Source organism: Physcomitrium patens, chromosome 24, assembly GCF_059467195.1.
Source record: "Physcomitrium patens ecotype Gransden chromosome 24, ASM5946719v1, whole genome shotgun sequence".
Lineage (NCBI taxonomy): Eukaryota > Viridiplantae > Streptophyta > Bryopsida > Funariales > Funariaceae > Physcomitrium > Physcomitrium patens.
The window spans coordinates 4,793,260-4,810,159 of record NC_143433.1 but is presented as its reverse complement, the minus strand read 5'-3'; the positions used below and the strand labels follow the sequence as shown (position 1 = coordinate 4,810,159).

Genomic DNA, 16,900 nt, shown 5'->3' with positions numbered 1-16,900 from the left:
GATCGTTCAAAATTATTGACGAATTCCCGATATCGTCGACGAGTAGATCTTCTCGTCGAAAAAGGAAGGACAATCGTCGAATATGGAGACTTCTCGGTTATGAACGAAAGAAAACCAGTTGACTAAAGAAACTTCTCGTTTAAGGACGAAGGACGATATTCGTCGTCATCGTCGTCGTCGTCTCTTTTGTGCGACAGGATGCGCATGCTCGGCCGAACGGTGGTTTGTTGTTGAACGGAGGCTGGCGATGGCCGATTCCTTGTGAGGAATCGCGAACTTCTGTACATGAGCGCCTTTTGTGAAGCGAGCGTTTATCTCATCGTTGCGTTGCTCATTTGAGTAGCTTCAGAGGGAAGGCGCCTTGAGGCGGCCATGGCGTCTCCGAGGCTGCGTGCATCATTGTGTCAGTTGTTTGTTGTGGTCGCTTGTCTCTCATCGACTTGCCTCGCTCTTTACGAAGATCAAGTCGGTGTGCGAGACTGGTACGACGTTGTAATGGCTTGTTTGGAATTTTTAATGATTTGGAGAAGATTAATCGTGAGTTTTTTTTTTCCGGTCGAGGAATTTGCAAGGGCTATGATGGATTTTTCATTGGTTTTTTCTTCACCTTCGAGTAAGAGTGCGCGATCGGTTCACGATGTTGATTTTGGAGTGTTCGTGGTGGAATGATCCGTGTCTTTGAGTGGAGCTGAACGTAGTGGTTTCGCTGGGGTTATGAGCGTGGCTTTCGTTCATAACCCCAGCGATTTATATATTAAAATTAGGGTTGCGGCAAATGATTTGAAACTTGGGAATGGAGAGCTCACGGTGATGCTTGTGTGCAGGCACCAGCAGTATATTGGGCGCGTGAAGCATGCGGTGTTCCAGACTCAAGGGACGGGGCGGAAACGCGTGGTGGTGGCAACGGAGCAGAATGCCATAGCGTCCCTCAATCTCCGCACCGGTGACATCTGTACGTTTTATTGTTGCCCTATTCCTTTCCGTGTGCTGCAGATGGTGTTGTATGTGATGAACATTATAGAATAATGAAGAATTCGTGTTTGTGACTCTGCAGATTGGAGGCATGTGCTTGGTGAAACGGACAACATTGATGCACTTGAGATTTCCATGGGAAAATGTAAGCACATGAATTCTCTGAATAGGATATTGTTTTACTATAGTTGTTTGTGGGATGTTCTTTGTGTTACGTTAATTTGCAGTCGTCTTTCCATGAACCCAAATTTATCTAGCAGCAAGGGCTAAAATTGGATCATACATACTGAACACACCTCTTAACGAAATACACATTGTGGTTTAGATAACTCCATACAGCAGATCAAATATTGAAGTTTAGAATCAGGCTTCCGGCTTATGATTCTCAACTGGAAGGGTACTATGGTGTATTCGAAACAGAATTGGGCATGAAAAAGTTGGGTCTCCTGTTGTCCAACATGCTTCTCACTCTTTGCTTAAATCATATTCACCATTGTTTTCTTCTTGGTTAACTTATTGCTTTTCGAATTCTATTGCTATCAGATGTGTTAACATTGTCAAAAGGGAACACTGTGAGAGCCTGGCACTTGCCTGATGGTGCTCTAATTTGGGAAACCAGAATACAAGCCTTTCAAGGATTTAATTTGGGCTTGATTAAGCTCCCGGTATGCACCTTGCAACCCTTCTTGTTCTCTTGCGAGTTCGTCTCATGAGTGCACTTAATCCTAGAAATCTCACCCGGTATGTGTTCTGTCATGCAGTTCTTCCAATTAGGTTTCGTTCACTCTATTTTTAGCAGTCGAGGTTTAGGGTTTAGGATTACGGCTTATAAATAGTTATTTGAATAGCCACAACGAGTAGATCTTGCTCATATTGCGGCATACAACTCCTCATTTTTATTTATTTTGTGCCATCACACAATCGCAGGTTGATATTGATGGTGACAAAGTCAACGACTTATTTGTCTATAGTGGCAGCATTTTAACTGCGATTTCAGGAGCTGATGGCGCCACACTTTGGCGAGTGGATGCTGCTGGCAGGTACAAGTAACCAACAAGTTGTAATTGACCATCCTTCATGGTGTTGATGATCAATTTTTGAAATTAGAAGTTGATCTCTTGAGTTGATTTTGAGTATTGTGTTTTCTTTCTGAACTGTGGAAGGCTTGTCTTTATAGAGGTTTCGAAGCACTTCAGGACTTCTTGCCTTTGTGAAGATGCTTTTTCAAACTAAATATTAAGAATTCACATAATGTTCTTGGCGGTTTTACAAGCCTCATTTGCTTTATTTTGCAGCAAGAACATATTTATTGAAAAAGTGGTTTTAGCACCAGAGGAGGGGAAAGCTTATGGGCTTGGTTTCTTTGGTATTATGGGGGTAGCGCTAGTCGAGATAGACTTAAAGACAGGCGATTTGAGCGATCTTAAGTCAGCTGAACTCTCTTCAATGCTTTCCACTGAGCATCTTCATGTCACCAGCGATTATGCTGTAGCCCTTCAGTCAGATGCCGAGAGTTTGGTTGTTGCACTCATTAATTCCCACAAGGAGTTGATTGTGGTGGAGACTCCAGTGAGCAGCATCCTCACCAACCCTGGTACTAGTTTGAAGCTACTTAGTACAAATTTGGAGGGTGTCATTTCCCTGTCCTCCGACGATCAAACTGTTATCCTCAAGGTGGACCCAACCACTGGAAAACTTTCTCTAGTGGAACGTTTGACAGGTGCTGTCGCTGTAAGTGATAGCTTGAGTGTTTTGGATGACAAATATGCGACTGCCATTGTTGAGTTTTCGGAAGAAGGGAGTGCACAGAATGTGTTTAACCTACGAGTGAAGGGCAATGATTTCTCTGATGAAGTCCAGAAGGAGACAGTTAAATTACCTAGTCACAGGGGTTTCATTCAAAAGGCATTCTTGAATGCGTATGTGCGAACTGATCGTTCACATGGGTTTCGAGCATTGGTTGTTGGAGAAGACGATTCTTTATCTCTTCTTCAACAAGGAGAGGTCGTTTGGACAAGGGAGGATGGTTTGGCGTCTATTGTGGATGCCAGTCCTGCTGAACTTCCACTCGAGAAAGATGGTGTCTCGGTAGCTGAGGTGGAACACGATTTGGCGGAATGGCTAAAGGTAGCTTTCTTGAAAGAATACTGAATGCCTGTTGTTTAAACCTTTTTTTTTTGTCATTGATCACTGTGCTACATGACAGAGTATTTGAGTTCGTTTTGCACACGTTTAAGGTGGGTTTAGTTTCGAGTAAATAATTGGGTGTAGTGTATTCTCCTAATTTTCTTCACAAAGTATTGTGAAAGAATTTTTTGGATCAATTTTTGGATCAATATTGGGATCTCTCCAGCAGCTCTCTCGTTGAGCTTTGTGAATTATGACAAGGTGAATAGTGAAGCATATGAGAACCTGATTTATGGTATTCAATTGTCTGAACCTTCTGATCGAGTTTCATTTGATAATCACATAACGAATGAAAGTTGCTTACATAATGTGGCAGGGTCATATAATGAAGATGAAGGCTACCCTATTTCTTGCAACCCCAGACGAGTTGGCTGCTGTTCAGAGAGCCAGATTAAACCAGGCTGACAAGACCAAGCACACACGGGATCACAACGGCTTCCGTAAGCTTCTTGTGGTTCTTACCAAGGCAGGAAAAATTTCTGCTCTACACACCGGGGATGGTCACGTGGTCTGGTCCCTTTTAGTCCCCTCCCTACGCGCTAGCTATGGCAACCCACGCTTCTCGCCACTCAAAATTTTCCAGTGGCAGGTCCCCCATCAGCATGCTCTGGATGAAAATCCTGTTGTGCTCATTTTAGCTCAAGCAGGTAACTTTGATTCATTCAGATTCTTAGTTATCAGTGCTTCCATTTCTAGCTTCACTTGTATTCTTGTCTTTATTTTTATTTTCATTTTTTCCATAGATGCTTGCTCCCTTGTTATCAGGTTCTTTATTCTAGTAAGCGGTCTTGAGTCTTCGCCGAGTAAGTTTGCATGATTTTACGATTTGTCTGTATCAACGCATATCTGATTTCTTGTACCTACTTACATAGCTTCTTCTGTCGTTCTCCGTGAACTGAAGATTGGTTGCGTTCGTTTTGTAGATCCTGGATATGATGTCAAAGGTGCTCTCTCATGGATAGATGTTCATAAGGGTACGGAATTGCAGTCTGTCAAACTCAGCTACTCTGTCACTCAAGTGGTCACAACACCTGTAACTGATTCCTCAGAACAGAGACTTCACCTTCTGATTGACAACCGAAAAAGGGCACATCTCTTTCCTGCAACAGAGGAAAGCTTAGCATTGTTCTTGAAATATAAGGAAAATGCCTACTTTTATGAGGTAGACAAGGCGGATCAGAAAATGCATGGGTATGGGTTACTTGACTTGGTTGACCCAAGTACTGGAAACATCAAGGAAGGCTACGTTTTTGAGAGCCGGAAACTTTGGTCAATCGTGTTCCCAGCAGAGACTGAATCCATCACTACTGTTGTGACAAGAAAATCGGACGAGGTAAGTATCCAAAAGCTGCTACTGATACTGACTGTCTAGGGTTTAAAGTAGCACGCATTAGCCAATGAATGCAAGCCGTTATGTGGAGCTGGAGGTTGAAGGTAACAAATTTTGTCGTAGTTTTAACAGCCAGCTACAACACAGTGTACCTCTCTTTCTCTCTCTCTCCTCTCTTTCTCTCCTTTGGGCCTGTACTCTCTAGTTCACTGAACTGAATTTCAAGGTGGCTGAAGATTGATGCTGGCATAATCTTTGTCTCCCTGCCGGACAAAGGAGAGCTGCTACTGATACTGATACTGGCTGTCTAACCTTAGTTTGAAACGTATAAAGTTCACTCATCTTCATTTACTGATCCATTGGTATGTGTGAGAAATCGAAGCAACGTTGGCTTTTTTTTCCTTTCTTTTCTTTTCTTTCTTTCTTTCTTTATTTAATTTTCCCTTTTTCAGTGTTTTTGTTACTAATGTTAATATCTTACTATCTAACCATGCAGGTCACTCACACTCAAACTAAGGTTTTGTCGAATCGAGATATATTATTTAAGTATCTCAATAAGAACCTGGTTTTTGTAGCGACTGTTGCTCCAAAAGACAAAAGCCAGGTTGGCGCTGTTAGTCCTGAGGAGAAAACATTGGTTGTGTATCTTGTCGACACTGTTACTGGAAGAATCTTACACCGTGTCTCTCACCCCAATATGCAAGGCCCTGTGCATGCCGTAAGTTACTAATCGCCTTGTTTGTACTTGTTGCTGATAAGGATTATCTCAAAGAACGAGATAGGAAAATATATTTTTGGAAATAATACCCTATGCCTGATGTCGAAATCCAGGTGTTAGAATCTTGTGGAGTCTATTAAATGTTTTAAATCACTGAAAATGCTGTTTTCAGGTTTTGAGTGAGAATTGGGTAGTCTACCACTACTTCAATCTTCGACAACATCGATATGAAATGTCTGTTCTAGAGATTTATGACCAGTCTCGATTGGTATGGATGTCATCCTTAATCCTTTTCTGAATTTACGTTTTAGATAAATGTGATATCTTTCTATTAGATTAGTGAAGAAAGTACGAGTTTATCCAATGTGCTCACCAGGGGATTTGATAATTGTTTGCAATGATAAAATTGGATGACCTCTAAGCAAGTCAAGAACTGAGCAACTTTCTATGCTGGGCGTGCGTGTACAGTCGCTATGTTAGATCTGTAAATGTTACATCGCTATTGATACATATAAACGTCAGCAAATTTTCCAACTCCAACTTGGCTTTGCACATCATGGCTAACTAACATTTACTCCTTTCTAATGTATTGTGCAGCCTGACAAGGGTGTGATTCAGCTGATGCTGGGTCAGCACAATAGCAGTGTTCCCATCTCGTCATACTCACCTGTAAACTTGGAAGTGAAGCAGCAGAGTTACTTTTTCACCTTTACGGTAAAGACCATGACTGTTACATCCACTGCGAAGGGGATCACCGCCAAGCAGCTGTTGCTGGGCACTGTTAACGATCAGGTCTGTGAGGCTTTGATATGTTTTTCTTTGAGTTTTAACTGTGCTGCTTAGTGAAAAGTTTCTTTGGTTTAAATCGCATCGTCACGAATCTCAACTTCTAACCCCGTGGGACATTAATGTGTGATATTTTGTGGTGGTATTTGGATCGTTAATAAACAAAGAAAGCTACTGTTCACTTTCTGTGCCCAGGTACTCGCTCTGGACAAGAGGCTTTTCGATCCTCGGAGGACTCTAACTCCAACACCTGCTGAGCAAGAGGAGGGCATCCTTCCTCTTACTGATTCTATACCCATTTCCCCTCAGGTATATGTGCTTTTACCACTTCATTTGTGAGTATGGAGGAATCACCTCTTGGTTGTTAAGCTTTGTAACGATCAGGTCTGTGACTCAACATAGTAGTGTTGGTATTACACAAATTATTCCATACCTGGCACTAAATGTACATCCATTGAGATTCCGATTTGTAAGGCCAGATTCTCTTTTTCTGGTTGCTAATATCTTCAAATCGTGTTTTCGCAGAGCTATCTGACCCATTCCTATCAAGTGGAAGGTTTGCGGGGTCTGCTAACTATTCCTGCAAGATTGGAATCCACCTCCCTTGTCTTTGCCTACGGCCTCGACTTATTCTACACACACACCGCACCCTCCAAAATCTATGATTCGTTGACAGAAGACTTCAGCTATGCACTACTTCTTGTTACCATTGTTGTGTTATTTTTGTCCATCATAGTAACATATGTGCTATCAGAGCGGAGGGAATTAGCTGAGAAATGGAAGTAAAGCAGCAGCACCGTCAATCCTTAAGATGCTAGATTTGGTCCTATGGATGGTGCGTGAGTTTTAAATTTTCAGATGGTTTTTAGGCTTCAGCACGCTATCGTTAATCGATCCATTTACTTACTCGGATTGTTTGCTTGGAAGCTGAGGTTCGCGGCATGTGACAATATCGAGTGAGGGAGAAGTAGTGGTGCTCGGCACTGATCGGCAGGATTTATCAGCACACCCTGACCAGCCTATGTCAATTCCAATATAGACGCTATCAATACACTCCTCATTTGTTCTTTTGAATTTCACCAAGTTGGGGTCACGTAAATGCATCCAAGCCAATCTGCTATTTCTGCACTTCTTGTCCCAAGCAGCTGATTATTTGTAATTCAATCTTTTTGTGTGCAAAGGCTTTGCGGTTTAAAGTATGTCTCAAGTCTTCATATATGCTTGTGATTTACTTCCAGTAAATCCATGTGATTTACTGATTTTTAACTTCTTTTAGCTTGTGTGTCTCCCAAATAATTTTCAAGTTAAAAATGGAATTGTGGTCTATCCTATGCAAGCATACATTACCCCACTTGTTAGTTTTGATCTGTGACTTTACATAGTAGTGTTGGTATTACACAAATTATTCCATTTCCATTAATAATTGGAATAATAGTGCACAGAATACTGAACGGAGTTGATCTAGCCATAGGGCTCTGAGTAGAGACAGCGGCGCCCTAGAACAATTTGCAATAATAGTTGGATTTGTGGGAGCATTTGAGCAATGCTTTACAAACCTAAAATTAAGAATGGATCAATCTGAAAAATTGGGATAGATTGTAGGAAAGGGATACTTCATTGTTATTAGTATTCAGAAAATAGCGCAAAAGTCTTAACTAATAAAATTTTGCAAAACTTCAGTACGGTTATGAATAATGCACAAAGAATCACAAGATTTTGATCTCTTTGACTCTAGTTATACTGTAAACTCAGCTAAAATCCTCACTTGGATTATCTTAATTAAAAATAATAAATAAATAAACTTCTACATGAATTAAAAGTTAAAAGTTATAGGTTCCTCACTAGCCAAACAACTTAATGTGCTCTTGAAAGAAGATGATTCTAATACACTTAAATATAATTTTAGAAATAACAACATTAAATATTAGTAGCTTTTTTATACAAAATGTAAAACAAAAACCAAAATATTGGTGATCTACAAAACCTAACATGTAAAATTGTGATGGTAAACTATGTCATTTTAACATCAATAGTTTGTTTTATGATGGTTTGGAGTAGAAGCATCAAATATATGTGCAAGATTTAAAAAGTAGCATGTGATTTCTCATAGGAAAATAAAGAAATAAATACCAAATTTTCAATACATTAGAAAATTAATAGTCAATGCATCCAAATTAGTGGATATAGCATCTTCAACTTGGAAACAATACTTAAAGCATTGTCTACCTTGTAGATGTAAAAAGTCATTATTCTCAAAAAAAAATCAATCCTCAACCTCATCTACCATAGATTTTCACTCACACAAATATTGAAAGGAATAAATTAGTAAACATTCTATCTACATTAAATCATCAAGTCTACCTCATTGTATTATACAAATCCCGAGACATAGATGAGATACAAATACAATGCTTCAAATACACTAACAAAGAACTTGAAATATATACCTTTTAATAGCTTCTATTCAATTTTAAAATTTTTTCTTTGGAATGAAGCTCGAGACAACCTCATGGGCACCACCATCTCTAGTGAGGTAATATTCATTTATACAAGGTTGGAATCCATCATTTTAAAGACTTACAAACAAGAAAATCCAAAAATAAATTTGATTAGATTATAGGCTCAACCACATTCAATCATTAAAACACAAATGTCTATAGATAGGAATTTACAATTAATAAAAATAATCCAACAATAGATAGCCTATCTCTAACAAGGTCCAATATATTTTATATATAACAAATAGATTAGCTTCTACCATCTCATCAATCCAAATTAGCAAAATTATTTATTTTAGATTCTAAATAACAAGGTAGGATATAAAGATGGTAAATTATCTTATATTATTGTATTATAATCTAATGCATTCACTTTGCTTGTTAAGCTAATATTTTGAAGGAAGACACATTCTTTAAGTTCCTTGCTGATACAAATTACTTGATTGAAGAAAGTCCAAAAATAATCTTATATAATTCACTCTCAAAAACTTCTTATTAGCAAAAGATTTTTCTCTTTGGAAGTATAATGTGAAAAAATAAATAAATAAATAAATAACATACACACTACATAATAGCATACTTTTAACCTTGATCTAAATAGTTATAGGACGAGATGTCTTAATCCTAATATTTAAAATCAAATAGAGAACATTATATGACAAGACTAGATCTATAAAAAATAAAAATAAAAAATCAATCTATATTTGGCTCATTTGGCACAAAATGATTGCATTGAATACTTAGAGGAAAAAAATAGGAAATAGAATCAATGCCTTATATCTCTCTCGTATTCTAGAAATTAAATTAACAATATTATAAAGATTTTGAGAGTGCAAAGCAACTCAAAAATATAGGCAAGAGGAGCTACAAATATCTATCTTTTACTTAAAGATTGATCAAGCTTAAAACCAAAACTAGTCTTTAACTTATAACAAGTTTTGTTTGCGAAAAGTCACACACAATTTCAAAGTATAAAGATATCATGGGCTATCATCATGAAGACTTGTTATTGAATAATATAGAAATAAAGTTTTAGAAAGATTTTCAAAAAAAAAGAGAATATTGTATCAAAGTAAAAAAATTAATATGGTATAAAATCGTTAATTATAAATGATCAATTTTGATGCCAATCCATTTTATAATTCATATTAGTGTGCAATAATTGCATTTGTTTCTTGATTTTACAATGACAATTCTTTAAGAAAATTAATAATTTGTCACATTGTCATTTATACTCCAATTATCAAGTTTATTAAGTTGTATATGTTTTAATAGCACAAGATACAATTCATGCATATCAATCAAATATTTATATTACTACTCCAAAAACTTGAGATAAGAACAAATGTTTTTTAAAAAATTGGTGTGATAAGGTTGTGTTTTTTATCACTATTAGTCCTCTCAATTAGAATAAATGTGGTAAAGATGCCAATACAATCTATAGGAATTTGAAATAGGAAAGTCTTACAACAATCAATCTACAAAAAAAAAATATTAACTTTTTGATCAAGTAGATTGTCTATAATAGCATTAACACATGCCAAATTTCATGAACAATGATTATTTGGTGCAACTTGTTAGCCAAATGTAATACAAGAATAGTTAATGTTCATATTTCTTTTTTTCTTTTTTTCTTTTCTAATCTAATCTTTTGATAAGTTATTAATGTCCACATAATCATTAAGTCATTAGTAATAAAAAATGTATATATGAATTTTTTTAATCAAGTTGTTATCTTATGCCACATTTGTATCTCTTAATGCTTTGTGCATTCAAAAAAGCAATGGTTCTTAGATATAATTTATGGTGTAAAATATAGAGTCAATCATAATGGAATATTGGAGATACTACTATCAAGATAATATTGATATTGACCTTATCAAACTTATTCTACAAAATTTATTTATCAAATTGTTGGCAACAATAACACATTAACAATGGATATGTGGCACTACCTAAAAGTATTATAACCTTTAAAATATTCTTAAAAACATTACACACGTTTTCAATATTTTTGAATTATATTAATCAAATAAATACACATGCATGGTGTTCGACTATTGCATGCAGTATTGGCCAATAAGCAATATTTGTTTTGTGCATGTAAAATAACAATTGATAAAAACCAACAGTGCTTTTCAAATTAATTACAATTAAATATAGAAATTATTTTAATGCTACGTTGGCATATATGCATCACAGACAATGACTATATTACTTGCCAACGTTATTTAACTAAATTCAAGTAAATGGGAATAAGAAAGAATCATGCTAGGTCAGTGATATCTTCGTCAAGAAACATTAAAATATCTCTTTTAATGACTAATTCGGGACTCTAGCTTATCAATTTGCATTGAATTCAGTACTTGCAAGACGGTTTGTATGATAACAATTGAAGACACGTAGCAAGTTCTCCCAACTACGCATCGTCTACTAAGGGATATTTTGGTGATTCAGATCGGTTCTAGAACACTTGGTGACAAGGTAACCAATTTTGGCTCATAAACTGAACTCGAGCAATTTCCTGATAAAATGATTCATTAGATTAAGATTGGAACTGCACAGACCTGAGTAAAATCTACCAAGATTTGCTATCAAAATGAATGCCACTGGCACACTCAAAGGTCTTCATTAGCTGAGTTTCAGAGATTCAGACCGGTACTACTACTCTGGATTCTCCTTGATAATGCTCCCCATACGCAAAAGATAACCTTAATGATGACACATCAGGCGAAGAGAATTGGGTTGAAGCTACAGTTGTACGGAATCCTCTTACTTGTGGTACAAAAAGACAATCCCAAATACAAAGAAAGCAATCATCTGCACACACCACCAACAAGGGAAGAGATCATAACCCAAATCTTGTGCTAGACTGAACTTCATTCTTAAATCCGTGATGAGATTTCTATCAACCAGGCTTGGTAACGAGGTTAAGTAGCTGAGCTGTTAGATGGATAGTGAAGTTTCAACAGTTGTTCAACATTAACACTTACTACACTTTGATATCGATGATGGCAACTTCTGCAAGTGACATAATTGCAACCAAAGATTCAAACAGCCCTTTACGAGTAAACAAAATCTAAAATGAAATTCTTTAGGCAACATACCGTCGAGAAGGAAGCTCCATAGTAAGGAAAAGCAGCTGGAATGAATCGCTCATACTCATCATGCCGAAACGGTCTTACTGGAATCTGTGAGAAAAAGCAAATGGTCATGAACACCAATTTTGAACCTATGCTCTTCCATTGACTTAAATTTTCCTCTAGATGTCAAAGAATGAGGACTACTACTGTTCAAAGCTATGAACTTAACCACACTCTTAGTTTGTCACTAGACTTAACAAAACACGCCACTTAAACTGGAAACACACTTCTCTATTCTCATAAAATTTGAACATCTGATAATTGTCCGTGGAAAGTAGAAGGGTTTGCGCACCTGTTTTGCCAAGTTGAGGGTTGTGTAACCCAGCCGATTGTACTCAACCTTGAACTGGAAAACGCCATACACGTCTGGAACTTGGAATTCTGTGAAATACAACCCCTGCGGCATTGAATAATTCAAAACGAGCATAAGAGTTGGTTTTAAATTACAACTCCCATCAGTTCCATACAGACGGATACCAATATTAAAGGCAACAGAAAACTCAAAAAAGGAAACGACTGATCCACCGAGTGCTCGATCTTGACACCTAAAATTTTCAAACATGAAGGAAAGAAACTCGCCTAGAAAAGAAATCAGTACCTTGCCGTCGTGAGAAAGAGTTTTTAGAACATATGGACTCATCATGTAAAATTGCAGTTGCACGTCATCAGCTTGATATGGCTGCCAGTCCTTGCCATTCCATTCCTGGATCCCAAGGGAGTACCTCTGCGGTCACGGACAATGGAAAACATGAGGTCGGGCCATAATACATGAAGGTCGAAGGAGAAGGGGACATATAAAACAAAAGACGGAAGTTGAGCCTCTGAAACCAGCTATAAAGCATAAATAAATCATGAACATACAGCATTATCAGCAATCCGATACATAGCAGGCTCATTGGTCTCTCCAATCTTGTGGTGATGCACATTCGAAGTCTGTCCCAAAATCCCAAACCATCACACAAGCTTATCAGCAGTGCTCGTTCAGATAATAATAGTAAATGATCACAAATACAGTCAACTTATCGCTGCTATACGAAAACTGAAAGCCACTGATAGTGTAAATTGTAAGTAGATCAGAAACAGTGACGATCCTTCATCTGCCACCAAAGGCTCAAGATGTAAAGCCAGTCCTTCTTGTGAAGTAAGACTTCTAATGTACATACCTTAAGATGGCCTCTCTCATGTAATGTCCACTTCGTAAGTTCTACTGCAAACTGCTGGTTACCAGACTTCTCAAACCTATTCAATCAAGCATACGTCACATATCATTCAATTTACTAAAAGGATCTATACCCAAAAATTAAAAGACTTAAGATATTTTCCACTTACGACAGATGAGACAGATTATTAGATTGTTTACCGAGTCATACACAACACGCTCACAAACGAAACAGATGTATGACTAACGACTTCAAGATGTCAGAATAAACTTCAGTACCCGGATAAAGATACTAACGAATGAGAATTATTTTGCCACCACGAACTATACAGGAATTGGTTAAGAGTAGTTCAACAATGTAACACACCAGAAGATTCAGAAATAAAATTCGATTATTTAATTAAGTAAATATATTAGATCAACATTGCTTACTTATCGTCGCTTCCGGACTGTTGTACAGAGGATTCAAAAAACCTGCATCAAAACCCAATTTTCAATTACAAACATAATTAAAAACGAAGAAACGTGCCGGATAACCACTGTGAATTAAAGGCAGGAACTAAACCACGTATTGTGATCAAAACTGAATTCTGGGTAGAAGTATGTGACAAGGAATAATGAAACAAGGAGCACAAGACTCACTGATTGCTGAAGAGCTCCAAAGAGCCAGAGATCATAATGCGGGCATTGTTCCTAGCCTGCATATGTGAAGTGGCATGTTATGAAATAAGTACCTATCCTATGGTAAAAAGGATTCAACCTATTTCAACTTATCCTTAACACAGAAGTTCGTCATCATAACCGAACAAGAACCACACACAATAAAAAGATAAACAGAAACAAAACTGTTCACACAACACAGAATTACAAGCATAGGAAGAAAATCAAAAGCACAGTTCAGAGCCTACTGAAAGTTAGCTGAAGTATAAAAGTGGTTCTAATAGATTACACGCAGAAACGATTGGGATCGAAGAAATGACTGTGGCAATAAATTAACAGCTCATATGTTGAGTCTTTACCTGAACTACAGAGACTAGGGCCATAGAAGCGCCACTGACGTTAGGTAAGTCTGTAATCTCAGCACCAACTCTCCCAGAATAAGCAGATGGAGACGCAGAAAGAACTTTTATACCCTGAAAAATTCAGAACTAGACGTTTAAGCGCTATACTGTAGATCGGACATATGCTTGTAACTATTATAAAATAAAATGTATATGACAATTGTGACCACTGAACAATACGGCCGAAATAAACCGTGTCACTTGACATTGTAAGAGGAAATATGAGGTATTTCATCTAGCATTTATTCACCGTATCAGTACTTGACCTGCGCCATAGATGCATTTTTTAAAATTCATTTAAAAACTCCGGAACTTCGAAACTAAACACTACCTCAACAACGTTAACCAGATGGTACTGACCAGTACATCAGTATATGGAATATACCCAATAATCACAACATATCCACACGGAATAGATTCATAAAGTCTCCATTGATTAGAACTACTGTGCTATGTAAAAAAGATTATGAAAAGGCCAGGCTGATCAGAAAAATTGTACATAAGCGGGAAAAGAAATACCAGCTCGCTTGTTGGGTTTACAATGTGTCCAAGACCGCGGTATAAAATGGGTTCCTGAAAAACAAATTTTAATCAGGCATGTGATGACGATGGATGTGCATAGTGAAGCAACTTCTAAGATACATCGATTAAGTAATTTTCATGGGTATAAATCTAGTAAATAGGCCCATCTGGGTAGGTTTGCCTGCAAAATGTGTCCACAAACTTTGATGAAATGAATTTAAAGGATACGTTACTCAAAACTGAAACGTCCTCTATCAGAGTCCGAAATTATAGGTGTAAACTTTAGCACGCACATACACTAAGCCACAGACAAATTCGTGGATGAAAATTAAAATCTACACACATCATATGCTATGATAATGCACCTTGATCCCCTGTGATCCCAGAATCACTGTAGAGTCTATCAGATTGTCAGCTGCAATAAGGGAGTGATCATCCCCAAGCGGGGTGATTGCGTACTTGACATGATCGATCACAACGGCCTTTTCGAACTGCACAATTCAACAAGCGCTTGTTACTCACAAGTCTTGGAAACTACCAATACCAATATTTCTCCACCTTCAAATAAAGTGACGGAATGTACTGTAATACCTCATCAAAATCAACACCACAGTCGGAAGCGATTTCCCTAATCGTATCTGAGGTTGTTTCATCAGCTGCTAGGATTAAGTCGTGACCGGAGTCCACAAAGTCAGAAATTGCGGCGGCGTCGAGATTTCCACCCAAACCTGAACAATAGACGACAAATACAGATTTAATGATGTACACTAAAATTTTATTTTCAAAAGAAAAAAGAAAAAGAAAATTCTATGGTAAAAACATAAAACGTAAAAAATAACAATTCAAAACTACTAGTGTGGATATGTAAAATTGGAACGGTACACTGAGTGATATGATCACTGGAAATAGAGTTAGCAATTGGACTAACTGGAGGCAAGATTCGACACTCTGAAATTGAGGATGACTCTAGACTAAGACGCGATGTCGATAAAAACTATTTTTAAATGCACGTACTTTCGACTTTGGGAGCAAACAAAATGAGAGCATCGTAATGGTACGATCCATATGACTGAAGAGTCAACTTTGGGTCAGTCGCCAACTTGACGTCAAGCTCATAACCTCTGTCTGCACAAGATAACCAAAATTGATTAGCAAAGCATATTTCCTCGTACGAGCAAGCTCACACCGACTATACGCTGCATCGGGCAGTTGCCCCTTGCTACTTGATTCAAAGCTAATGAAATACAATGTACCTTAGGAAAAACATTACCCGCTTGAACATGTCTACGACTATCACAAGATTCGCGCATTGACATGTTTGGATACAAATACTCCGTCACCAGCAAGTATCCATCCACTTCACGCAATGCTTCATCCAACTTAAATATATTTGACTGACACCCAGATTTCATGGGAGCAGCGATGGTAGCCAAAAATCAATTCAGCAAACTTTCCATGTCAACGCTCTTGCTACATTGTAAAATTCATAGGAACTTCCTAGTAATTCCGACTCGAAGGAAATTTGAGAACTGAATTCTACCGACAAATACCATAAACCAATCACCACTGATCACAAACACGGTACAAGTGATGCAACTCGTACCAGAAAAGAAAAGAGAAAAACGAAGCAAAACCAAAAATCTACAAACAAATCTTAAAACCAGACCACTAAACTATTGCAACCCAAAATCAGCAAACACTCAATGACCATTGCCTCGAAACCAGAATGCTATTCGTCACTCACCAAACCCCTGAGCAAGACTACGAATCCAGTAAAAGCATCCTAAAGACAAAATAATCCACCTCAAAACCAGTCAAAACTAGGTTACCAAGTATGCGCATCGACTCGGTGAGCTACACTTCAAAGGAACGAAGATCGAGACAATCGGGGCACGTAAACCGATCGCGATGCGTGAGAAGAGGTGACTTACCAGTGAGCGACTGCAAGTAGGTGGAGTGCGAAGACTTGATCGCAAGGTCGTCGACGAGGACGAGCACGCGACGGTCGGAGGGACTGTCTGGGTTGAAGCTGGTGCAGAGCATCGGCAGCGCGAAGAAGAAGAAAACGAGAAGCGTCTGCGTCCAGCTCGACGACGACGACGCCATTGTTGCTGGCTCAGTACTGCTACTACTGCGGTAATGGCCCCCGAGGTGAAGCCGATGCTGCTGCCTGCCTGCGATCCCCAGAGCCTTGCAACAAAACCCTACCTCTCCTCGTTATCGTGGCTATGGACTGCAAACACTAGGAGAAGGAAGACGACGACGTATCCCATATGTATTTTGTATTCGTGTGTACGAGTCTTCGTATTTAGTGACTTGGTTTTACTAATGTTGTCGATGTTCACCGTCAGAACATAATGGTTTGCGGTGGTATTTGATTGGATGGGGATTTTGTAGCTGTTCCAACGTTGATAGATTCCAGGTCAGTTGTAATTTTTCTGTTGGGTGATTTTATTTTTTGCATTTAGGAAACTGAGGGTGTCTTCCCATTTAATTGGCTTTGAATGTGTTCCAGTTTATGTTT

General features: G+C 38.1%; 2 protein-coding genes across 2 annotated transcripts; one reads left to right on the top strand and one right to left on the bottom strand.

Annotated features, from left to right (window-relative positions):
- The first annotated feature begins 194 nt into the window (after nt 1-194).
- Nucleotides 195-7,072, top strand: LOC112276735 (uncharacterized). The gene is made up of 13 exons (XM_024508362.3): nt 195-482; nt 825-952; nt 1,055-1,117; nt 1,516-1,637; nt 1,900-2,012; nt 2,268-3,099; nt 3,476-3,806; nt 4,083-4,492; nt 4,986-5,207; nt 5,380-5,475; nt 5,805-5,999; nt 6,189-6,302; nt 6,519-7,072. The coding sequence occupies exons 1-13, from the start codon at nt 373-375 to the stop codon at nt 6,777-6,779; spliced, it is 2,997 nt and encodes a 998-aa protein (XP_024364130.1). The 5' UTR covers nt 195-372; the 3' UTR covers nt 6,780-7,072.
- A 3,939-nt stretch (nt 7,073-11,011) lies between these two features.
- On the bottom strand, nt 11,012-16,562 carry LOC112276933 (dolichyl-diphosphooligosaccharide--protein glycosyltransferase 48 kDa subunit). Its single transcript, XM_024508753.3, has 14 exons — nt 16,308-16,562; nt 15,391-15,501; nt 14,968-15,104; nt 14,742-14,867; nt 14,374-14,427; nt 13,813-13,926; nt 13,436-13,491; nt 13,226-13,267; nt 12,798-12,873; nt 12,496-12,567; nt 12,233-12,358; nt 11,927-12,031; nt 11,599-11,682; nt 11,012-11,311 (listed from the first exon to the last, which is right to left on the bottom strand). Exons 1-14 carry the CDS (start codon nt 16,480-16,482, stop codon nt 11,264-11,266), a joined length of 1,326 nt encoding a protein of 441 aa, XP_024364521.1. The 5' UTR covers nt 16,483-16,562; the 3' UTR covers nt 11,012-11,263.
- Between the last annotated feature and the right edge of the window lie 338 nt (nt 16,563-16,900).